At 48.5% G+C, this 25990-nt stretch overlaps 1 long non-coding RNA gene and 1 gene segment (V, D, J or C); one reads left to right on the top strand and one right to left on the bottom strand.

Moving 5' to 3' along the window:
- LOC140419253 (T cell receptor alpha variable 38-2/delta variable 8-like) overlaps positions 1–3565 on the top strand; it is a 148923-nt gene extending 145358 nt beyond the window's left edge. The window contains 1 exon segment of the V gene segment in view: positions 2774–3565. Within this exon segment, the coding sequence occupies positions 2774–3090 (317 nt within the window).
- Positions 3566–13805: 10240 nt separating this feature from the next.
- On the bottom strand, positions 13806–25362 carry LOC140419252 (uncharacterized). 2 transcript variants are annotated; one of them, XR_011945652.1, is made up of 4 exons: positions 25261–25362; positions 18557–18709; positions 17198–17455; positions 13806–15479 (listed from the first exon to the last, which is right to left on the bottom strand). It is a non-coding gene; the product is annotated as an uncharacterized lncRNA (long non-coding RNA). The 2 variants fall into 2 exon arrangements; XR_011945651.1 differs by having other exon boundaries at positions 17198–17493.
- Positions 25363–25990: the final 628 nt, after the last annotated feature.

The raw sequence follows: 25990 nt of genomic DNA on the forward strand, positions 1-25990 counted from the left end.
CCTTCCGGTTTCCGGTTCCATTTTCCGGTTTCCGGTGCCCATTTCCCGGTTTCCGGTTCCCGGTTTCCGGTTCCGGTTTCCAGTTTCCTTTGCTCACAAAATGGGCTGGGTTCCGCTCCGGTTCCCGGAGAATCGCTCGGGAGTCTCGCGCGCGCGGACTAGGCGGCGCGGGCCGGGGGCCATGGACGGAGGCCCCCGCGGCGATTCTCCGAGGAAAACTGGCCGAGTTCCCGACCGCGTGCTTCTCACCGCCTAGCGGTCGGTGGATGGTCCGGGGGGGGTGAGTCCACCATGACGCACGAGCCGCTGGAGGCCGCCGCCATGCGCAGGCGCGGACTCCCGACCGGAGGTGCCGGGCCGGTATCCGCAGCCAGAGCTGCGAGGAGCTCTCCGGGGCCCTGCTCACCCCCTGCAGCGAATTTTGTTTTATTCATAGAATTTACAGTGCAGAAGGAGGCCATTCGGCCCATCAAGTCTGCACCGGCTCTTGGAGGAGGTGTTGTTGCCTGTCCTTACTGATTGTGGCCTGTGGGTTAGAACGTTCAGGACCCAGTCGCGGAGGGAGGAGCCAAGGCCAAGGCCACGGAGTTTGGAGATGAGTTTCGTCGGAATGATGGTGTTGAAGGCTGAGCTGGAGTCGATAAATAGGAGTCGGACATGGGTCTGACATATTGTCCAGACGGTACAGTTGCAAGGAATATGAGCTGCACGTGCTTGAACAGCTGTAATTAATGGTGATGGGACCTCCTTCAAAATGCTTCTCTGTAGCCGACTCCTGCGAGAGCGAGTCTGCAGTTCTAACATCGTGTTTTCTCCACACCCACATGCCGCTCACCCTGGTCTATGTGCTCGGTGAAATCGTTAAATATGAATTCTTCACCTGTGCCACAAGACTTCAGTCAATACGTCTCTCTTCTCTCTGTTCATGTGTTTCCTTGTACCTAACCTTCTCACTGTCCACATGGCTATACAGAAATATGTCAATCCCAATCCCACCGCACGGCATGGGGTTACCGGCTCCTCTGATGGGGAAATAGTCCTATTGCTTGACTGTTGTTACATTTGAACAAACTCCTGCTATTTATCTCTGTATCAGGGCACCCAGACACTAATTTAACGACGGCGATTTGTCGACACTATTGGATCATCCGTCTTGCCACAAACCCCAGAACTATTGAAGCATTTCAAACTCACATACAGAAAGGCCTGGACACATTCGGCATCAGGATGATAAGTGGCCGGTAAAACCTGTGCCACAAAAGCAGCATGCAATGTTCATCTCAAACGAGAGCACATTTCCCCATGGACTCTTGGTACTGAGTCCTCGATCATAAATACTGTGGAGGTTGCCACTGAGCAGAAAAATCTACTGGACCTATCATGTAAATACGCCGTTAGAAATGTGAAGCAAGGAACTAGTCTCCAAACTCCCCAAAGCCTGCCCCAAATCTACAAGGAATGCACCAGGCGTGTGATTGAATTCTTCCCACTTGCCTGGATTAGCGCCATTTCAATAATACTCAAGTAGCCTCACACCATCCAAGATAAAATCGACTCCTTGATTCGCGTGTCACCCATCACCTTAAACATTCCCCCACTTCACCGCCAGAGCGCATTGGCAGCACGGTGAGCCATCTACAAGATTCAATGCAGCAAATCACAAAGGCACCTTTGTGAATACCTTCAAAAGTTGCGAACTCTACCAGCTCGAAGGACATGGGCAACAGATCCCTGTGAAGATTGTTCAACTGGAGTTCGCCTTTAAATCACGCAGCATCCTGATTTGCAAATATGCCCCCGTTCTTTAACCAGGGAGGCAGTGGCGGATCGAATCCCCCCACGGTACTTGGTAAAATTTAAATTCAATAAAAATCTAGGATTTAAAAGTATGACAACCAGTAAGAATTATCACGAATGGCCTTTAAGGAAGGAAATCTACCATCCTTACCTGGGCACCCACAGCAATGTGTTTGGCTCTTCAATGATAAAGGCAAGAAATGATGGCTCACCATAGCCAAATAAAAACGTTCCTGCGGCAATATCCGGCTATTCCATAGGTCACACCACAGGCGCCCGACACCAGATCGATGGGTCGGGTCAAAAAGGCCCACATTACCTCCTTGAGTGAATTTCTCTGTCAGAGGGTCGGTGCAGATGTCATGCACCGAATGACCTCCTTCTACACTGTAGGGATTCTCTGATTCGATGTTTCTAGTATAATTGAGCTTGGATCCTGACAGCGGCGTTGAGGGGAACAAATTGGAAACTGAACCGTGAGGGTGATCTTACTGGAGTCGCTGGTACGACTATCCCAATAATAAGGTCGATAGAATTCTGAAAACAAACTGATTGGCAGGCAAAAAAAACATTCAGTAGTCTGTCCTTCGAGTCACATTCAGTAGCCCCATGTCTGATCCGTACATCTGGACCATTAGTCTGGATGCATTCCCTGTGAGGGCAGTGAGTACCGATCAGCTCGGGCTCAGACACTAACCACCTTCCCGGTGCATTGGCGACAGAAGGAAGTGAGGTGAGGACATCCGGAGACAAGGCAGCAGATTGTTGAGGGCGGGGATCAGGTCGGCTGCCTTCAAGTGTCCAACCCCCTCTTCACAGAGCGCACGATGCGGCCACTCGGCATCTGGCTGCTGTGGGGAGCTCTTCTACCAGGTCATTTTGGAACTAACATCTTTCATTCCTTCCATCGTGTCCTGAGCATGATGTGAAATAAAGAGCCTATTTTGATATATTATCTGTGTTGATTCTTTTTCAGATCTGAGTCACGGCGATTCTGTCTCTCAGCCGATTTCCTCGCAGGTTGAGACGGAAGGAGGTGGGGTGACTTTAAACTGTGCCTATGATACTGCATGGAGCAGCTATAGCTTGCTCTGGTACCGGCAACACCCAGACACACAGCCCGAGTATGTATTGAGGAAGGAATCTGGTGGTTATGAAAACAAAGCAGATTTTGCTGGAGATCGTTTCTCTGTGGATCTCCAGACCTCGAAGAAATTCATCAGTTTAAGTATATCGAGGCTGAGGCTGACTGACGCTGCCGTGTATTACTGCGCCTTCTGGAACACACAGTGATAAAAAGCAGCATCATCCCTGTACACAAACTGTAGGTGGAAACTGCAGCCTGTTGAATCATGTGGAGGATCGCCGGCTGCTGCAGCCACAAGGAGCAGCGGTGCTGTCAGCCACTCAGTCACACACGGGAGAGGAAACCACATCAACCTCCCATCAAACTGTCATCTAACTGGACCCAGCATGGGCTGAGAAAACAAACTGATGAATCCAATCCGACCGGCAGTCAAAGCAGACAAACATAATTGAATAGGCCTTTTCTAACCCCCGCACTCTGTAACCTGCTGCGGTGTGAGATTGGTCGTGGTGAGCTCCACGTCCCCCCTGGTCCAGCAGCAAACTCTCAGTCAAAGATGTTTCTGCCCAGTTTAGAGAAGCATATCCACTAGTGCGCGCTCTGTGTCTCTCACAGCCCATTGTCGAGGGGTAGAAAAGACACAGGGGTACAGCCAGTGTCCCAGATGGTGACGGTGGCGTGTGTGTGTTTGTGGGGGGGGGGGGGGGGGGGGGGGGGCGACAAGATTCTGCCATGTGGCAGCCTCCTGAATGATTCCTCTCTGCTCCCGTGTGAGGCTTCTGCCACTGCCGCTTGATTCTAAGGGCTGCTCCCTGAGCGTTGAATGCAGCCAGTGGCTGAGCTGGTGCACTGAGGAAATCAGTACTCCCCTGCACAGTGACATTGATGTAACATCCCATTCATTTAATCATGAGTATCATCGATTTTCATTCTTTTTTAAAGATTAAACTAGTTTGATTCTCTCTTTTGCCTCTCTATTTTGTCCAGTTTCTTTTCCAATTTATGTTGCTCAATTATTCAGCTTCTTTCCCCCATCTTCCCATTTATGTTCAACCACTCCCATTTCCCCATCCGACTCAGGACAACCTGCAATCTGTATCCATGCCACAGGCATTTTCCCTTCTCTGTCACTCGGCATCCACATAATCTCCTTAAACTGTGTTCAACCAACCTTCCCACTGTCCATGTGTCAACACAGAACTGTGTCCAATTCTCTACCACCCAGCACGGACGGGTGGTCAACCTGAGTTATTGCAATTCACTTTTTGTCACTTAATAACAAACTCCTTGTCTTGATCTCTCTTTTCCGTTCACAGTTCTCAGGTGCGCCTGTACCAACGCCGCCTGTTGGAGTTTATTTGTATGGATCACTGTAGTAAATGTGATCTCAGACTCCAAACGCTCTGAAGCAGTCCAGACAGAGCAAGTCTTGGATGCAAAATTGGTTGAGAGAGTGGAGGCAGACGGCTATGGTGTTTTTGTTACTGTACTCCCGGTCCAGTGGTGTACTTTAGGGATCGCTGCTGGGTCTCTTGTTACTTGTAGTCTCCATTAATGATCTAGCCGGCAATGTCGGGGTTATAATCAGTAAGTTCACAGATGCTGAAAGATAGACTGTGTATGTGTGTGTCTGTGTGTGTGTCTGTGTCTGTCTGTCTGTGTCTGTGTGTGTGTGTGTGTCTGTGTGTGTGTGTGTGTGTCTGTCTGTGTGTGTCTGTCTGTCTGTGTGTGTCTGTCTGTGAGTGTGTGTGTGTCTATGTGTCTACTTCGGATTTCGGCAGCAGCGGTGCGCAGGGGCCTTCTGGGAGGTGAGTAGTGAGTTTAAAACCACTTACCTTTACAGGAGCAGCCCTTTGGATTTCGGCGGGAACCGGAAGTTCGACCTCTGGCAAGTTTCCCCCCCCCCCCCCAACCAATAAATTCTGGTGGAGAGGTGTGTGGGGCGCCGTGTGTGGGGCGCCGTGTGTGGGGCGCCGTGTGTGGGGCGCCGTGTGTGGGGCGCCGTGTGTGGGGCGCCGTGTGTGGGGCGCCGTGTGTGGGGCGCCGTGTGTGGGGCGCCGTGTGTGGGGCGCCGTGTGTGGGGCGCCGTGTGTGGGGCGCCGTGTGTGGGGCGCCGTGTGTGGGGCGCCGTGTGTGTGTGGCCGTGGAAAGTCCAGGGGAAAGTCCAGAAGAGGGACAAGGTTGGAAGTGAGAGAGTGTCATGCTTGTGTGTGTGAGAGAGAGAGAGACAGAGAGTTCAGCAGAGGGAGATTGCTGACAATGCGATTGTGTGTGTGTGTATGTGTGTGTCTGTCTGTGATGCAGAGAGAATCCAGCAGATGGAGATTGATGAAAGTGAGACTGTGTGTGTGTGCGTGTGATGCAGAGAAAGTCCAGCAGAGGGAGATTGCTGAAGTGAGACTGTGTGTGTGTGTGTAATGCATGAAGGGTCCAGCAGATGGAGATTGCTAAAAGTGAGACTGGTTGTGTGTGTGTGTGCGTGTGATGCAGAGAAAGTCCAGCAGAGGGAGATTGCTGAAAGTGAGACTGTGTGTGTGTATGTAATGCATGAAGGGTCCAGTAGATGGAGATTGCTGAAAGTGAGACTGTGTGTGTGTCTGTGTGTGTGTGTCTGTCTGTGTGTGTGTGTCTGTGTGTCTGTGTGTGTGTCTGTGTGTGTGTGTCTGTGTGTGTGTGTCTGTGTCTGTGTCTGTGTCTGTGTGTGTGTCTGTCTGTGTGTGTGTCTGTGTGTGTGTCTGTGTGTGTGTCTGTGTGTGTGTCTGTCTGTGTGTCTGTCTGTGTGTCTGTCTGTGTGTCTGTCTGTGTGTGTGTCTGTGTGTGTGTCTGTGTGTGTGTCTGTGTGTGTGTCTGTGTGTGTGTCTGTGTGTGTGTCTGTGTGTGTGTGTCTGTCGGCTGAGAATGTATCTCGTGATGTGCGCTGCAGTTTTATTCATTGGGGAGTGGCTGCACATTTCGAGTCTGGGGTAACAATGATAACCGGCTTCGCTATTTCTCCCCAAGCATCTGGACATTGTTCATTTTGAGAACACACATCCCACAATTCAGGAGATATGCTGAAGGACGATGTGCTTTGGGAAACGCCGCTGATTCTTAAGATCGCCTTTGTGAAGTTGGCAATTTGGTGATTTTTAAATAAACTCTGGAACCCAGCAACACAATCCGATAAAATCAACCTTGTTAATAAGCCTTTGCTGAAGACTCCTGGCAATTGGCAGAGGAGATGGGGAAATGGCTGATAATGTGTGGAACCAGAGGATCAGGTGGAGCCAGAGAACCTGATATTATGTCTATGCTTGTATTGCATTAGCTTCAGTCTGAGATATGACTGCAACAGATCATGCCTCTGTGTATGTTGCAGTGGACCGTGTCTCTGGTGCTATTATATTGGACCTCTTGTCTGTTTATATTGCACTGGACCGTGTCTTTCTAAATACAGCATTAAGAAGACAGCAAAAGCACTAAATGCACCCTGAAACTTAGGAATGCACCCCGGAGAACCGAACGTACAGAGTTTTAAAAATTGTTTCATTCGATTTGGGCGTCCCCGGTTATTATTTTGCGATTTCAGACACAACCGCATTGCTGGGTCGGGGTGTCAAGTGTAAGCCAGACCGGGTCAAGGTGCCAGATTTCCGTCCCCTAATTACAATAGTGAAGCTGACGGGTTTCCACGACAACCAATGATCATCATTATTGAGGCGAGTCTGGCTTGTCAATTCCATAATATTTTTATTAATGCATTGAATTCAGTAAATTCCCCCCCCCCCCCCCCCCCCCCGCTGCCAGGGTGAGAATTGAACCTCCTGCCCTGATATCACCAACACGGATCTTTGAATACCTGAGCGAGGAGTTTTACCGCTGCAACACCATTTTGGATAAGAGCGAAATGTGAATGTAAATGATTAAGTTGCATCACCGTGAACCTGACCAGTCTCCAGAGTCCAGCAGTGGTAGTGGGGAAATTGAAAACTTTTGAACAAAGCAGAAAATCAAGTTGCTAATCCCAAGACCTCTGGTCGCTTAAATCAGGCGCATTGACCTGTCGTTGTCGGGCAGTTTAGGAGGTTGACTGTTTTGTATTACATTGTCATTGGTTTATGATGTAATGCAATATTCCCAGGATTGCTGTCCTCCCTCTTTTACTCCCTTCCCGTCACTTTGCAACATTTCCTCTCCAACTCCCACACACCCTGCACAAAATAGTTCTGAAATAGAATTGCGGCTGGAAATCCGTCATTTTCCCATTTCTTCATCAGCCTGTGGTGGAAATAATTGCTCAGGTTTACAAAGCGTCAGAAAAACTCGGCTGAACTCACATCTTTCCTCCTTGATTAGTTTTTCTCTGAATGGAAAAACCGACACCTTCCGGTTTCCGGTTCCCGTTTCCTGGTTTCCGGTTCCGGTTTCCGGTTCCCATTTCCCAGTTTCCTTTGCTCACAAAATGGGCTGGGTTCCGCTCCGGTTCCCGGAGAATCGCTCGGGAGTCTCTCGCGCGCGGACTAGGCGGCGCGGGCCGGGGGCCATGGACGGAGGCCCCCGCGGCGATTCTCCGAGGAAAACTGGCCGAGTTCCCGACCGCGTGCTTCTCACCGCCTAGCGGTCGGTGGATGGTCCGGGGGGGGTGAGTCCACCATGACGCACGAGCCGCTGGAGGCCGCCGCCGTGCGCAGGCGCGGACTCCCGAGCGGAGGTGCCGGGCCGGTATCCGCAGCCAGAGCTGCGAGGAGCTCTCCGGGGCCCTGCTCGCCCCCTGCAGCGAATTTTGTTCTTTTCATAGAATTTACAGTGCAGAAGGAGGCCATTCGGCGCATCGAGTCTGCACTGGCTCTTGGAGGAGGTGTTGTTGCCTGTCCTTACTGATTGTGGCCTGTGGGTTAGAACGTTCAGGACCCAGTCGCAGAGAGAGGAGCCAAGGCCAAGGCCACGGAGTTTGGAGATGAGTTTCGGAGGAATGATGGTGTTGAAGGCTGAGCTGTAGTCGATAAATAGGAGTCGGACATAGGTCTGACATATTGTCCAGACGGTACAGTTGCAAAGAATATGAGCTGCACGTGCTTGAACAGCTGTAATTAATGGTGATGGGACCTCCTTCAAAATGCTTCTCTGTAGCCGACTCCTGCAAGAGCGAGTCTGCAGTTCTAACATCGTGTTTTCTCCACACCCACACGCCGCTCACCCTGGTCTATGTGCTCGGTGAAATCGTTAACTATGAATTCTTCACCTGTGCCACAAGACTTCAGTCAATATGTCTCTCTTCTCTCTGTTCATGTGTTTCCTTGTACCTAACCTTCTCACTGTCCACATGGCTATACAGAAATATGTCAATCCCAATCCCACCGCACGGCATGGGGTTACCGGCTACTCTGATGGGGAAATAGTCCTATTGCTTGACTGTTGTTACATTTGAACAAACTCCTGCTATTTATCTCTGTATCAGGGCACCCAGACACTAATTTAACGACGGCGATTTGTCGACACTATTGGATCATCCGTCTTGCCACAAACCCCAGAACTATTGAAGCATTTCAAACTCACATACAGAAAGGCCTGGACACATTCGGCATCAGGATGATAAGTGGCCGGTAAAATCTGTGCCACAAAAGCAGCATGCAATGTTCATCTCAAACGAGAGCACATTTCCCCATGGACTCTTGGTACTGAGTCCTCGATCATAAATACTGTGGAGGTTGCCACTGAGCAGAAAAATCTACTGGACCTATCGTGTGAATACGCCGTTAGAAATGTGAAGCGAGGAACTAGTCTCCAAACTCCCCAAAGCCTGCCCCAAATCTACAAGGAATGCACCAGGCGTGTGACTGAATTCTTCCCACTTGCCTGGATTAGCGCCATTTCAATAATACTCAAGTAGCTTGACACCATCCAAGATAAAATAGACTCCTTGATTCGCGCGTCACCCATCACCTTAAACATTCCCCCACTTCACCGCCAGAGCGTATTGGCAGCACGGTGAGCCATCTACAAGATTCACAGCAGCAAATCACAAAGGCACCTTTGTGAATACCTTCAAAAGTTGCGAACTCTACCAGCTCGAAGGACATGGGCAACAGATCCCTGTGAAGATTGTTCAACTGGAGTTCGCCTTTAAATCACGCAGCATCCTGATTTGCAAATATGCCCCCGTTCTTTAACCAGGGAGGCAGTGGCGGATCGAATCCCCCCACGGTACTTGGTGAAATTTAAATTCAATAAAAATCTAGGATTTAAAAGTATGACAACCAGTAAGAATTATCACGAATGGCCTTTAAGGAAGGAACTCTGCCATCTTTCTGGGCATCCACAGCAATGTGTTTGACTCTTCAATGATAAAGGCAAGAAATGATGGCTCACCATAGCCAAATAAAAACGTTCCTGCGGCAATATCCGGCTATTCCATAGGTCACACCACAGGCGCCCTACACCAGATCGATGGGTCGGGTCAAAAAGGCCCACATTACCTCCTTGAGTGAATTTCTCTGTCAGAGGGTCGGTGCAGATGTCATGCACCGAATGACCTCCTTCTACACTGTAGGGATTCTCTGATTCGATGTTTCTAGTATAATTGAGCTTGGATCCTGACAGCGGCGTTGAGGGGAACAAATTGGAAACTGAACCGTGAGGGTGATCTTACTGGAGTCGCTGGTACGACTATCCCAATAATAAGGTCGATAGAATTCTGAAAACAAACTGATTGGCAGGCAAAAAAAAACATTCAGTAGTCTGTCCTTCGAGTCACATTCAGTAGCCCCATGTCTGATCCGTACACCTGGACCATTAGTCTGGATGCATTCCCTGTGAGGGCAGTGAGTACAGATCAGCTCGGGCTCAGACACTAACCACCTTCCCGGTGCATTGGCGACAGAAGGAAGTGAGGTGAGGACATCCGGAGACAAGGCAGCAGATTGTTGAGGGCGGGGATCAGGTCGGCTGTCTTCAAGTGTCCAACCCCCTCTTCACAAGAGCGCACAATGCGGCCACTCGGCATCTGGCTGCTGTGGGGAGCTCTTCTACCAGGTCATTTTGGAACTAACATCTTTCATTCCTTCCATCGTGTCCTGAGCATGATGTGAAATAAAGAGCCTATTTTGATATATTATCTGTGTTGATTCTTTTTCAGATCTGAGTCACGGCGATTCTGTCTCTCAGCCGATTTCCTCGCAGGTTGAGACGGAAGGAGGTGGGGTGACTTTAAACTGTGCCTATGATACTGCATGGAGCAGCTATAGCTTGCTCTGATACCGGCAACACCCAGACACACAGCCCGAGTATGTATTGAGGAAGGATTCTGGTGGTTATGAAAACAAAGCAGATTTTGCTGGAGATCGTTTCTCTGTGGATCTCCAGACCTCGAAGAAATTCATCAGTTTAAGTATATCGAGGCTGAAGCTGACTGACGCTGCCGTGTATTACTGCGCTTTCTGGAACACACTGTGATAAAAAGCAGCATCATCCCTGTACACAAACTGTAGGTGGAAACTGCAGCCTGTTGAATCATGTGGAGGATCGCGGGCAGCTGCAGCCACAAGGAGCAGCGGCGCTGTCAGCCACTCAGTCACACACGGGAGAGGAAACCACATCAACCTCCCATCAAACTGTCATCTAACTGGACCCAGCATGGGCTGAGAAAACAAACTGATGAATCCAATCCGACCGGCAGTCAAAGCAGACAAACATAATTGAATAGGCCTTTTCTAACCCCCGCACTCTGTAACCTGCTGCGGTGTGAGATTGGCCGTGGTGAGCTCCACGTCCCCCTGGTCCAGCAGCAAACTCTCAGTCAAAGATTTTTCTGCCCAGTTTAGAGAAGCATATCCACTAGTGCTCGCTCTGTGTCTCTCACAGCCCATTGTCGAGGGGTAGAAAAGACACAGGGGTACAGTCAGTGTCCCAGATGGTGACGGTGGCCTGTGTGTGTGTGTGGGGGGGGGGGGGGGGGGACGACAAGATTCTGCCATGTGGCAACATCCTGAATGATTCCTCTCTGCTCCCGTGTGAGGCTTCTGCCGCTGCCGCTTGATTCTAAGGGCTGCTCCCTGAGCGTTGAATGCAGCCAGTGGCTGAGCTGGTGCACTGAGGAAATCAGGACTCCCCTGCACAGTGACATTGATGTAACATCCCATTCATTTAATCATGGGTATCATCGATTTTCATTCTTTTATAAAGATTAAACTGTAGTTTGATTCTTTCTTTTGCCTCTCTATTTTGTCCAGTTTCTTTTCCAATTTATGTTGCTCAATTATTCAGCTTCTTTCCCCCATCTTCCCATTTATGTTCAACCACTCCCATTTCCCCATCCGACTCAGGACAATCTGCAATCTGTATCCATGCCACAGGCATTTTCCCTTCTCTGTCACTCGGCATCCACATAGTCTCCTTAAACTGTGTTCAACCAACCTTCCCACTGTCCATGTGTCAACACAGAACTGTGTCCAATTCTCTACCACCCAGCACGGACGGGTGGTCAACCTGAGTTATTGCAATTCACTTTTTGTCACTTAATAACAAACTCCTTGTCTTGATCTCTCTTTTCCGTTCACAGTACTCAGACGCGCCTGTACCAACGCCGCCTGTTGGAGTTTATTTGTATGGATCACTGTAGTAAATGTGATCTCAGACTCCAAACGCTCTGAAGCAGTCCAGACAGAGCAAGTCTTGGATGCAAAATTGGTTGAGAGACTGGAGGCAGACGGCTATGGTGTTTTTGTTACTGTACTCCCGGTCCAGTGGTGTACTTTAGGGATCGCTGCTGGGTCTCTTGTTACTTGTAGTCTCCATTAATGATCTAGCCGGGAATGTCGGGGTTATAATCAGTAAGTTCACAGATGCTGAAAGATAGACTGTGTCTGTGTGTGTGTCTGTGTCTGTCTGTCTGTGTATGTGTGTGTGTGTGTGTGTCTGTGTGTGTGTGTGTGTCTGTCTGTGTGTGTCTGTCTGTGTGTGTGTGTGTCTATGTGTGTGTCTGTGTCTGTGTGTGTCTCTGTATGTGTGTGTCTGTGTGTGTGTGTGTGTGTGTCTGTGTATGTGTCTGTGTATGTGTGTGTCTGTGTGTGTGTCTCTGTCTGTCTGTGTGTGTGTCTATGTGTGTGTCTGTGTCTGTGTGTGTGTGTGTGTCTGTGTGTGTGCGTGTGTCTGTGTCTGTGTGTGTCTGTGTGTGTGTGTGTCTGTGTATGTGTGTATCTGTGTGTCTGTGTGTGTGTGTGTCTGTGTATGTGTGTGTGTGTGTCTGTGTATGTGTCTGTCTGTGTGTGTGTGTGTGTCTGTGTCTGTGTCTGTGTGTGTGTGTCTGTGTCTGTCTGTCTGTGTGTGTCTGTGTGTGTGTGCCTGTGTCTGTGTGTGTGTGTGTGTCTGTCTGTCTGTGTCTGTGTGTGTGTGTGTGTCTGAACTGGCTGGCTGAGAATGTATCTCCTGATGTGCGCTGCAGTTTTAATCATTGGGGAGTGGCTGCACATTTCGAGTCTGGGGTAACAATGATAACCGGCTTCGCTATTTCTCCCCAAGCATCTGGACATTGTTCATTTTGAGAACACACATCCCACAATTCAGGAGATATGCTGAAGGACGATGTGCTTTGGGAAACGCCGCTGATTCTGAAGATCGCCTTTGTGAAGTTGGCAATTTGGTGATTTTTAAATAAACTCTGGAACCCAGCAACACAATCCGATAAAATCAACCTTGTTAATAAGCCTTTGCTGAAGACTCCTGGCAATTGGCAGAGGAGATGGGGAAATGGCTGATAATGTGTGGAACCAGAGGATCAGGTGGAGCCAGAGAACCTGATATTATGTCTATGCTTGTATTGCATTAGCTTCAGTCTGAGATATGACTGCAACAGATCATGCCTCTGTGTATGTTGCAGTGGACCGTGTCTCTGGTGCTATTATATTGGACCTCTTGTCTGTTTATATTGCACTGGACCGTGTCTTTCTAAATACAGCATTAAGAAGACAGCAAAAGCACTAAATGCACCCTGAATCTTCGGAATGCACCCCGGAGAACCGAACGTACAGAGTTTTAAAAATTGTTTCATTCGATTTGGGCGTCCCCGGTTATTATTTTGCGATTTCAGACACAACCGCATTGCTGGGTCGGGGTGTCAAGTGTAAGCCAGACCGGGTCAAGGTGCCAGATTTCCGTCCCCTAATTACAACAGTGAAGCTGACGGGTTTCCACGACAACCAATGATCATCATTATTGAGGCGAGTCTGGCTTGTCAATTCCATAATATTTTTATTAATGCATTGAATTCAGTAAATTCCCCCCCCCGCTGCCAGGGTGAGAATTGAACCTCCTGCCCTGATATCACCAACACGGATCTTTGAATACCTGAGCGAGGAGTTTTACCGCTGCAACACCATTTTGGATAAGAGCGAAATGTGAATGTAAATGATTAAGTTGCATCGCCGTGAACCTGACCAGTCTCCAGAGTCCAGCAGTGGTAGTGGGGAAATTGAAAACTTTTGAACAAAGCAGAAAATCAAGTTGCTAATCCCAAGACCTCTGGTCGCTTCAATCAGGCGCATTGACCTGTTGTTGTCGGGCAGTTTAGGAGGTTGACTGTTTTGTATTACATTGTCATTGGTTTATGATGTAATGCAATATTCCCAGGATTGCTGTCCTCCCTCTTTTACTCCCTTCCCGTCACTTTGCAACATTTCCTCTCCAACTCCTACACACCCTGCACAAAATAGTTCTGAAATAGAATTGCGGCTGGAAATCCGTCATTTTCCCATTTCTTCATCAGCCTGTGGTGGAAATAATTGCTCAGGTTTACAAAGCGTCAGAAAAACTCGGCTGAACTCATATCTTTCCTCCTTGATTAGTTTTTCTCTGAATGGAAAAACCGACACCTTCCGGTTTCCGGTTCCCATTTCCCGGTTTCCGTTTCCGGTTTCCGGTTCCCATTTCCCAGTTTCCGTTTCCCTGTTTCCGGTTCCGGTTTCCGGTTCCCATTTCCTGGTTTCCTTTGCTCACAAAATGGGCTGGGTTCCGCTCCGGTTCCCGGAGAATCGCTCGGGAGTCTCGCGCGCGCGGACTAGGCGGCGCGGGCCGGGGGCCATGGACGGAGGCCCCCGCGGCGATTCTCCGAGGAAAACTGGCCGAGTTCCCGACCGCGTGCTTCTCACCGCCTAGCGGTCGGTGGATGGTCCAGGGGGGGTAAGTCCACCATGACGCACGAGCCGCTGGAGGCCGCCGCCGTGCGCAGGCGCGGACTCCCGACCGGAGGTGCCGGGCCGGTATCCGCAGCCAGAGCTGCGAGGAGCTCTCCGGGGCCCTGCTCGCCCCCTGCAGCGAATTTTTATTCGTAGAATTTTTTTTAATTCATAGAATTTACAGTGCAGAAGGAGGCCTTTCGGCCCATCGAGTCTGCACCAGCTCTTGGAAAGAGCACCCAACCCAAGGTCAACACCCTATCCCCATAACCCAGCAACCCCACCCAACACTAAGGGCAATTTTGGGCACTAAGGGCAATTTATCACGGCCAATCCACCGAACCTGCACATCTTTGCATTGTGGGAGGAAACCGGAGCACCCGGAGGAAACCCACGCACAGACGGGGAGGATGTGCAGACTCCGCACAGACAGTGACCCAAGACGGAATCGAACCTGGGACCCTGGAGCTGTGAAGCAATTGTGCTATCCACAATGCTACCGTGCTGCAGGTAGGAGAATTCATCAGGACTTTCAGCAGGAAAGTCCAGAGTGAAACGTCTGCGTTTTGACGCTGGCGTGGGGACATAGCCCCATTTTTGGAGAATGTGGGTAACGAGAAGATGGGGGAATGAGCTTGAGCAGATTATTGAGACCTTAAAAGTGAAGGAGTCCAGTCCAACGTTATCCGCTAGGAACTAGGGAACGTTTCAAGGGACTGAGCTCAAGTACTGATCTTGGATTGGTGCAGAGACGCCAATTTGGTTCTGTGGGAAACTCAGCGCCGCGAGGTTCAGACCTGAGGCCCAGTCGGGCAATGGACATTATTGGGGCGAGTGTTGCGGTGGTGACTAAGGTCCTCCAGAAAGGGTAGTTGAAGCCTCTAATGCTCGGTTATCCGAATACTTCACTGCGGAGACGCCGGGACTCCCTTTGACTGGCAGTATAAGTGTCAGCTGGATCACGTACTCAGATATCTGCAGGGAGTCTTGAACCCACAACTTCCTGGCTCAGAGGCCCGAGAGTTGAGAAATGGAACAGTTACAGCCGAGACACGGATAGCGCTTTGAGCTGGAGTCACAGCCTGTGACAGTTCTACTTCAGTGAGGTTTTTGTTCAGCGAGAGAGGAGTATTAAACCGCTGTGTCTCTCAACCCGCAGAAATATACGGCGCTGTCTTGGGTTTCCGCTCGAGTGACTGTTAAAGGAAACTTATTCTCTGCATTAGCCTGGCCGGCTTTGAATCTTCCCTTGGCAAACTCTGCGTCTCTTTTACTGCTTCGGTCTCGATACAGGATAAATCGCGGGGCCTGGTCCTTGCGCTGTCTGTACCAGTACAGATCGGGGTTACCGCGGTTTGTTGTGTAGCTGCAGTCTATTTTCGTTCTACCTCCTTCAGCGATGTTCAGTGCAGTCTGAGGCTGGGACACAGAATCTGCCTGGATGACCGCTGCAATAAAAGGTAACAAAATGTTCACTGCCACACTGCGTGCAAACATCTATCAACATCACATTACTGCAAACAAACAACACATGATGTCTGTACATACCGAAAACCAGCCACCATATAACCAGGTTGCTATAGGGCATGAGCCTCATTATATCTTCAGGAACAATCTTTCCAATAGTATATATATTCACTCTTACGATCCGTTAAGTTAAGGAATGTTGTACAGAGAGCTAAAACTAAGGTTTAGGAAGTGCTTTTGAGATGTATTTCCAATAAGAAGCATCAATGCGCTGACTGGGTAGTAACATTTTAACCCGACAGCTGACTGGTCAGAGATAGTTCCGCTAGCTCCTCCTACACCATCTACCTGCTCTGGGCGGGGTTTGAATTGACAAGCAGTCCCACCCCTTCACTCCTCACACCACTGATTCACAAAATATAACATCCGGCCATGTAATCTGACAGCTGACCTTTTTTAAAAATGCAACCTTCAGTCGCTGGGTTTGACAGTCTGCCGTTTGTCAAGGTCAGTCCCAGCCACCAGAGGAGCAGCAATCTCAGCCCAACTCTTCCGCTCTCCTTCCCTCGGGGAAATGTGCCGACTTCCAGAGAACAGTGTTCCGTGTTCAGAGCAGCGAGATCCAGGTGACTTTTTGAAGTTGGGGTCAGTTGTCCAACCTCCCACCCCCACCCCCACCCCCACCCACCCCCCCCACCCCCACCTCCCACCCCCACCCTACCCCCACACCCACCCCCACACCCGCCCCCACCCCCCCCACCCCTACCCCCACCCCCACCCCCACCCCCACCCACACCCCCCACCCCCACCCCCACCCTACCCCCACACCCGCCCCCACACCCGCCCCCACCCCCCCCCACCCCTACCCCCACCCACCCCCACACCCACCCCCCCACCCCTACCCCCACACCCACCCCCCACACCCACCCCCACCCCCTGTATTGAGCCACCTGCCTGACAGAATGTCATGTATGGAAATGCTGTGACATAAAGAGTTGAGCAACTTGTGAACCAGCCGCACAGTCTGACTAGTTTCGAGTCTGCGGTGTCCCGGGGAGCAGCTTCCGTTCGCTGTCCTCATTTTCGTTCTGAAACGATTGTGCTGTTGGGGACATTGCTGCACATGACCCATTCGTGGCATCGGATGGGTCAGCACTGCCGTGGTCGGGGAGTGTGTATTTCTGCTCCAGCTGATCACTTCCTCCACTGAAGAGGGACTAATTCATGACCCTCCTGGTTCCACTCCTCAGCAGGATCTGACTTCTCAGAAACTCCCTCACTTTAAAACTCCATTATCCCCTGACTGATCTTTCCACCCAAATATCACTGATTCTACTTGTTTGTCCAATAATCCCATTTTCCTCAAACCCGTGGGGCACTCCGTATTTCATTTCTATTTTTGTAATTTACCACAATTTCCTCTTCAGTTACCTCACGGGGCCACTGCCTGCGTACTACCCCTCCTATTCAGACCGTAGACAGTTAGTATGGCCAGTGAGAAGCTCTTCTCCTCAGAAACTCCGGAATTAGCAACACAACAACATTGGCCTTTTTCATCACTCCTTCCCCGCGATAGACTAAAGGGGAATGTAAATGTCTTTGTCTTAAAAACACGATGACATTGATATTCCGCCTAAGAAACCTGAGATACTTGTTTTTTAAGCATATCTTGGTCCTCTCTACATTATATGAAACTAACCATATAAGAAATAGCATCGGGCGCAGATCAGTTGACCCTTCAAACCTTCAGTAAGATCACAGTTGATCAGATTGCGGCCGGAGGTCTAATTTCCTGCCTGCCCTTCAGAACCGGGAACTCGCTTGAAAATCTAAAGCTTCCGTGGAGATCAAAAACAACCTCGTTTTCTTTCAGTGAGCTGTTCGGCTTCTCTGTCGGTATCTCTTTCTCTCTCTCTCTCTCTCAGACACTTTCACTGTCTCGTTTTCGTTCCTTCACCTGGCATTCAGGTTCAGAGAGCAGAAAATCAAATTCATCTCAAATTCCCGTTTCAACGAATTCACCAACCAAGGTACAGTGAGGGGACCCGGTGAAGTGATGTGGAGACAATAAGGCCGGAGAAACGAAGAGAGAGACAAACGAACAGATAACAACAGAAACAGAGAAACAAAGGAACATAGTGAGAAAAAAGAAAAAAGTAGATGCAGGAATTCAAAATGGGGAGAAAAATAAGACATAACTAATACTATATTAAAATATTAAATTATTGAGAAAATGATATAATCAATTGAATGAAACACAGCACGTGTCAAAATAAGTTACTTCACTGCCATTTAAACATAATTTAACATTAGTTCCTGTCAATATTCACCTGCATTAAAGTACATTATAATAGTAATATGAAGGAACCCGTAACCGCTCCCGCCGCAGTAAACAGACAAATACGATGCTGGAGCTCTTTGGTGGGAAGAACTTTAAAAAACACAAGATGATAAATACAGTTCAGACGCCAGGCTAAAATGGAAGGCAGCTAAAAAAGATTTACTAGGATGTTGCCGGTTCTTGATGGTTTGAGTTATAAGGAGAGGCTGGATAGACTGGGACTTTTTTCCTTGGAGCGTAGGAGGCTTAGGGGTGATCTTATAGAGGTCTATAAAATAATGAGGGGCATAGATAAGGTAGATAGTCAGCATCTTTTCCCAAATGTAGGGGAGTCTAAAACTAGAGGGCATAGGTTTAAGGTGAGAGGGGAGAGATTCAGAAGGGCCCAGAGGGGCAATTTCTTCACTCAGAGCGTAGTGAGTGTCTGGAATGGGCTGCCAGAGGTAGTAGTAGAGGCGGGTACAATTGTGTCTTTTAAAAAACATTTAGATAGTTACATGGGTAAGATGGGTATAGAGGGTTATGGGCCAAGTGCGGGCAACTGGGACTAGCTTAATGGTAAAAACTGGGCGGCATGGACTGGTTGGGCCGAAGGGCCTGTTTCCATGCTGTAAACTTCTATGATTCTATGATTCTATAACTCCAAGGAGTACAGTCCTGTTTAATCTTTCCTCATATGATAGTTCCTCCATATCCTAGATCATGCAAGCAAATTACCTCTGTGCTGCCTCCATTGATAATATATATTTTCTTCAATAACGACTTGACCTGACTGTATTCCTGTCTGTCTCCCAGTCCCGGGCTCTGTCTTCGTCTCGATGGCTCTCTCTCGTTCTTTCTTTCTCTTTCACTCCTTTCGTCTTACTGAATCTGAAAATGAAATGAAAATCGCTTATTGTCACAAGTAGGCTTCAAATAAAATTGCTGTGAAAAGCCCCTAGTCGCCACATTCCGGCGCCTGTTCGGGGAGGCTGGTACGGGAATTGAATCGTGCTGCTGGCCTGCCTTGGTCTGCTTTAAAAGACAGCGATTTCCGAACACACACACACACACACAGACACAGACACAGACACACACAGACACATGTACACACATACACACACACAGACAGGCACACACACACACACACAGACACATACACAGACACACACAGACACATGTACACACACACACAGACAGGCACACACACAGACACAGACACACAGACAGACGTACACATACACACACAAACACAGACAGGCACACACACAAAGAGACACACAAATACACACACAGACACACAGACGCACGCACACAGACGCACACACATTGCAGACACACACATAAACACGACAGAAACACAAACACACACACACACAGACACAAACACAGACACACACACAGACATACACACAGATACACACACAGACACAGGCACACATACCCGCACACAGACATACACAAACACACACACATATACAGATACAAAGACAGACACGCACACACAGACACACAAAGACACACACGCACACACAGACACAGACACGGACACACAGATACACGCACACACACACAAACAGACACACACACACACACAGACAAACACACACACACAGTTTCGTTCCACAGCCCAAAGATGTGCAGGTCAGGTGGATTGCCATGATAAATTGTCCCTTAGTGTCCAAAGGTTAGGTGGGGTTATGGGGATAAGGTGGGGGAGTGGGCCTAGGTAGAGCGCTCTTTCAGAGGGTCAGTGCCGACTCGATGGACCGAATGGTGTCTTTCTGCACTTTAGGACTTTTGAATATTGACTCACAGAACAGCACGATGATTATTATCTTAAAGCACCATGGAGGACATGCTGTCTCGTTGAGACTGCTACAAAAAATAATTGAATTTAAATGCACTTTGGCCCTTCTCTTCTGATATTAAAGAATAAACCCAAATAAGGAACAGATCTCTCTGATTGGGCGACTGATGGTGATATCCAAGGGAGGAAGTTGTTAAAAGACCAGCTCTCTGATAATTGCACTTTCGGAATCACCCGGCAGATGTTTGTACGGGGCTGAATGGCCTTCAGTTCACCGTGCCTCCACTGCACAGAGATGGGTGGCGGTGTCTGTCTCCCGAGAGTCACTCACATTCAGAACACACGTTTCTCTGCTGAAATGAACAGAGCTATGACCCTGTCCTGATTGCTGGTACCGCTCGCCAGGTACTTCATGGTTCGATCCGGGTATTGTCTTTACCACTATCGGATCTTCCCTGCTACTGTGGTAGAACAGGCCAAGGATGCAATGTCTCCCTCGGCAACCACCATTGTCTCAGGAGACTGTGATTCCTCGTCACTGCCAGCAGCATCTGAGAAGAACGCAAATATACAATAACATAATAAATTTATTATCACATAGAACATTAGAATATACTATAGCACAATCAAATACAACATGGCACATAAGATATGCCTTCATGGCATAACCCCACCTAACCTGGGGGAAGCACGGTAACATAGTGGTTAGCACTATGGTTTCACAGCGCCAGGGTCCCAGGTTCGATTCTTGCTTGGGCCACTGCCTGTGCGGAGTCTGCACGTTCTCCCCGTGTCCGCGTGGGTTTCCTCCGGGTGCTCCGGTTTCCTCCCACAGTCCAAAGATGTGCAGGTTAGGTGGATTGGCCATGCCAAATTTCCCTTAGGTTGGATGGGGTTGCAGGGTTACATGGATATGGTGGCGATGTGCGGTTAAGTAGGGTGCTCTTTCAAATGCGATGAAATGTGTTTGTTCCACAATTACTTTCCGAAATGCCCGCTCGCACCAGCCCCATACAATCCAGACACTGGGTGGCCGCATTGTCTCCGTCTTATCTGTAAAACTTGAAATCCGAAGCAACACCTTCTATTCTGCACCATCAAGAATCGGTTCCCTTTCTCAGGTTTTCTCACTTCACTTTCTTGCGTCTCCAATGGTGGTTTAGCACCTCTAGTTGGGAAACTGTCTGTCAGTGAATGGGAACAGTCGGAGCTGGGATACAGTCAGTGTCTTAGAAGAAGAATCGCTGCATATTCCCAGGCGGGGTAGGAATGGGTTTGCTGGTCTGGTTATTGTAGGACGGGAACAGGTTTGTGAATTGTGTCAGAAAACATTAAACAGACACTCGAAAGGAGAATGACCATTAAGGGGGACTCTCTCCTTGGGTTTGTTATAAACTGTGCAACCACTGCCTTGTGAACTGTGCTCATTTTCTACAAACTGTCTGTCAACCAATAAAATAATCCCCTCACATAGACCCTGTGTCCCGGCTTTGATCAAAGGGACCTAGAAGAGGAGAACGGAGATGGAGAAACGTTCACACAATAATTCAGACAGAAATGGAAAGATCATAAAAAGACTAAATGTGAGTTAACAAACCGTAAATTAATTTGTGAAATTCATTTTAGTAGAAATGCAAGTTATAAACTAACGAATATAATTATTCAGTTTCTGCTCGCTTGTTCTTAGTGAGTGCTGTGTTTGTTTTTGATGTTTTATTAATGACCCTGTGACCCTCACAGGCTAAGTAATTGTGTCTGTCTATCAGTGTGAGAGCGCCCTCTGCCGATAAATGATTGGAACTCCCAGTGTGAGTTCTTGTACGGGACCCGCTGTATCTCTGCAGCAGTGTGGGCTTTATGGCGCAGAAATACACGGCACTGTCGGGGAGATCAGCCGTGGCAATATTTAAAGGGACATTTTGGTTTTCTTTGTGCAAAGCAGCCGAGAACCTGGCAGGGAAATCTGGAGACTTATCTGAAGTGCCCATGCTATATACTTTCATTAAATTCCTTGGAGGATCCCCGGGATACTGAATGTACCAGAACAGAGTATCAAATACAGCTGTCGAGTATCTACAGTCCAGGTTAATGCTCTGTCCTTCCAGAACCGTTATCTCAGGTCGATCCTGGGACACTGAATCTTCGCCATTTGTTCCTGGAACAACACAAAACGTATTCAACACCTGGGAGTTAAGATAGCACATGGAACACACGGTGAACATTAGAACATCGACTCACCGGACAACGTGACCATTATTATCAGTAACCAACATGGGGAACACATGGTGTCTGGATTAGAGTTCGACAGAAATAAATTAGATTTTGAATATGTTCTGGTATTAAAGCAGAAATTCAGATGAATGAATGCTTCACTGACTAGGAAAAGGAGAGGCGTTTCCTACAGATATCATAGAATTTATAGTGCAGAAGGAGGCCATTCGGCCCATCGAGTCGACACCGGCTCCTGGAAAGAGCACCCTACCCAAGGTAGCATGATTGGCTAAACTGCCAAAACTGATGACAGTTGGGCACCAATCAGTGTTCGTTCTGGATTAATGATATCTTCTGACTTCCTCCTTCTCCCAGACATTCTCTGTCCCTCCAGCTCTCTTTGTCTCAAGGTCTGCTCGCTCTGTCGCTCGGTCTTTATATCTCTGTTTCCCCTTTCTCTGTCTCTGCCCCTCTCTCTCACAAGTCCGCCGCTTGTTTCTCTTTCTCTCGTTTTCCTGAAGTTCAGACTATAGAACATCCAATTCGATCAACTTTGCACAGAGATCACCAACGTGTTCCATTAATAGGAGCAGCTATAACAGGTAAAATATAATATCTGCAGCTGATGGGTAGGATTAAAATGGAAACACTTACGTGGAGATCAGAAAATAACACAGGATATTTGTGTGAGTCAGGCTTCATAGTGACATCTTTTTCGTGCTGGGATCTCATCGTGACCTCCGTGGTTTCATATTGTTTAAAATTAGTTTATTTAACCAATGTGACTGAGATATTACACTAAACAACGGGAATCGCCAGGATTTAAAATAAAGTTGGAATTATCTCCGTGTATAGGTTTATCTTCATTGAAATAAATCGGAATAATAGCAATATAAACGAAAAGTAATGCCACATCACCACGCAACGGGCAGTACGGTAGCACAAGTGGATAGCACTGTGGCTTCACAGCGCCAGGGTCGCAGGTTCGATCCCCTGCTGGGTACTGTCTGTGCGGAGTCTGCACATTCTCCCCGTGTGTGCGTGGGTTTCCTCCGGGTGCTCCTGTTTCTTCCCACAGTCCAAAGACGTGCAGGTTAGGGGGATTGGCCATGATAAGTTGCCCTTCGTGTCCAAAAAAGGTTAGGAGGCGTTATTGGGTTCCGGGGCTAGGGTGGAAGTGAGGGGTTAAGTTGGTTAAGTAGGTCGGTGCAGACTCAATAGGCCGAATGGCCTCCTTCTGCACTGTATGTTCCATGCAACAACATCTTTCAGTAATTTAAGACTTCGATGATTTTCCAGGAAAGGTCCACATACCTCGGATGGCCACCAGAGGGAGCTCGCCTACGGTGTTTTCCTGTTTACTGCACTGGGTACATGACTGGCATCATGGTGGTTGTGATACTGCTCTAGTATTCCAGGGCGTGAAATGGCCCTTTCCTTATTGCACTTCACAAAGATTTACCTGAATAATTGCCATTCTATCTCCCTCTGACTGAGGGTCAATAATACACTCCCAGTGTATGACAGCTCCTGTGTAGGCCCTAAACTCAATCGCTTTGCCGTCAATTGATCATCTTCCAACATATCATTCCTTTTCCTACACAAATGTGTGTATTTGATGATCAAACCAATCTAGTTACCCACCCTTTTAATCCCCCTGTCTATCTCTGTCCGCAAACCCTGTCAGGAGAAATGTTGAGTCGCCATTCCTGTCCCCCTTTAATCTTTTCTATATTAACTATTATTTCAGATTGCTAGGTTCCTATTGCGGCTCTCAGTTGGACTGTTTTGTTTGCTGTGCTCATGATAGTGAATTATATCCCATGACCACTGCCGAAACCTCCGTTTACAGGGCGACACGGTCTGCAGTGATTAGCATTGTTGCTTCACAGCGCCAGGGTCCCGGGTTCGATTCCCACATCGGGTACTCTCTGTGCGGAGTCTGCACGTTCTCCCAGTGACTGCGTGCGTTTCCTCCGGGTGCTCTGGTTTCCTCCCGAAAGACGTGCTTGTTAGGCGAATTGGACATTCTGAATACAGCCTCTGTGTACCCGAACAGGCGCCGTAGTGTGGCGTCCAGGGGCTTTTCACAGTAGCTTCATTGGAGTGTTCATATACACCTACTTGTGACAGTAACAAAGATTATTATTATTTCATTTTCTATCGTTGGATTCTTTTGATGACTAGACTGAGCCAATGATTATTTTCCTTCCATGGCCATTTTTGATTGTTCCGCATCTGAATGTACCCTCCAGTTCCCACCCTGCTGCCAAATCAGTTGATCCCTTCCCAGGAGCACTCGCCAAACTCCCGACTGGAACCCACTTTCCCGCCACCTCTGAGTCAGTTCTGCCAGTCGGCCAGCACATTGTCAGGAATGTTGATGGAGGAGTCTGCAAAATGAGTGTGTGATTCAGTGAAAATTGTTAGTTTGGGACCTCGTGGTATTATCACTGGGAAAGGAAATCAGAAATCCCGGGTAGAATCTCACCATGGTGGGTGGTGGAATTTAAATTCATCAAGACTGTCATTGCCATCGAAAGTCGATCTAACATCTGCGGAGAAAGCGGAAAATTCTGCAACAACTCAGGGAGTCAGGCGGCATTTGTCGACAGGACAACAAAGCTCGTCTTTCACCATCACCTTTCATTAAAACCGGGACCGGTTAGAAATGTCGGACGTTTTAACCAAGTGAAATCCCGGAGGGAGCAAACAGAACTACAGGAAAGGGCTCTGACCGGGTGCAAGTCAGGAGAGATTAAATGAGAAAAGGCCTTGGGTTCCTGGCCACAGGCTGAGGTTAGCATCGAATCAGAGAATAATTACACCACAAAATGAGGCCATTCGGGCTGCCGTGTCTGTGCCAGCTCTCTGTCAGAGCAATGGAAGAAACAAAGAAACAAAAGATGTGTCTGGAGGAGCTGTCAATGGCAGATTGATCAACAACTGTCGCCCGGACACAAAGAACAAGTGGAAACAAGATTCAAACCCAAATCTGCGATGGAAGAACACACAGAATAGGGGCAGCATTTACAGTGTGAGACTGTTGCACACACTCTGAGTGTGAAAGCTGTACTGAGCCCAGTGGAAAGAGGCGCTGCTGTTCCTCGAGTGTCTGTTGAGCTTCTTTGGAACATTTCAGGAGGCCGAGGTCCGGGAGGTCAGCGTTAAGATGCAGCTCTCCAGTCAGCTCAATTCTCCACTTTGGCTCTGTGGATTAGATGGGTCACGTCCCTGTGAAGTTAACGCAGATCTGGAGCATCAATTCTATCCAAACGCGCTCCAGCTCAGACACTGTCTCCCTCGAGCATCATCTGTGGGGAGAGAAACGACATAAACATCCCGAGTCCTGAGGGATCTTTTTCAGAGTGGGCCAATGTAAATCAACCGTCAGCATCGCAAACAATTCATAATGTCTGACCTGGAGTAAAGGGCTTGTCCTGGATTGAAACCCACGACCGCTCGCAGGGGCATTGATTGAAAATCCCTAAACGAGACCCATACCTGGAGACCAAAGAGCAGAAATGTCTCCCTTACTCACTCATGCTGACAAAGGGGTGCGGTTCGCCTTTCTTCACTACACAGGGAGAAGAACATCCTGGTCTTTAGACAACTGATACGTTCACATCTGAAACGCCCGCTGAAAGTGCAGCGGATAGAAAAAAAATCACCTCCTCCATCGGGTCAATATCCGGTTCAAATCAGCGCAAGCGCAGCGAAACCACGCGACTGAGACAGTAAGTGGGCGGCACTGACATAAAGCAGCCGGCATTGCAATACTTTCCCCACTCCATGCATTTTCTTAAAATGCTCTGTGTCCCGTTCTCACTGAGATTTGATATTTTAATTGTAGTGATGTACAGCATTGCACAATTAAATATATTATCCTTTATCCTGACAATGCTAACGTGTAAGATACAGTGTTGCACCACCTTACGCAAATCGTTTGTTTGTTTTATTGTTGTTCCAGTGAATTATTCTTATTTTCTTCGCAGGTGGATGTCTCTCGGACCGGGTGCTTCAATCCCCCGCTTGGAAAAGTGTCCAGAGAGGGAATTCCGTGCGGCTAGACTGTAGCTATGAGGTGGAGAGCTTTTACGCCATGCATTGGTACAAACAGAAACCGGGCCAGGGACTGGAATGGATTATAA

The sequence above is a fragment of the Scyliorhinus torazame genome, chromosome 5, assembly GCF_047496885.1.
Source record: "Scyliorhinus torazame isolate Kashiwa2021f chromosome 5, sScyTor2.1, whole genome shotgun sequence".
NCBI lineage: Eukaryota > Metazoa > Chordata > Chondrichthyes > Carcharhiniformes > Scyliorhinidae > Scyliorhinus > Scyliorhinus torazame.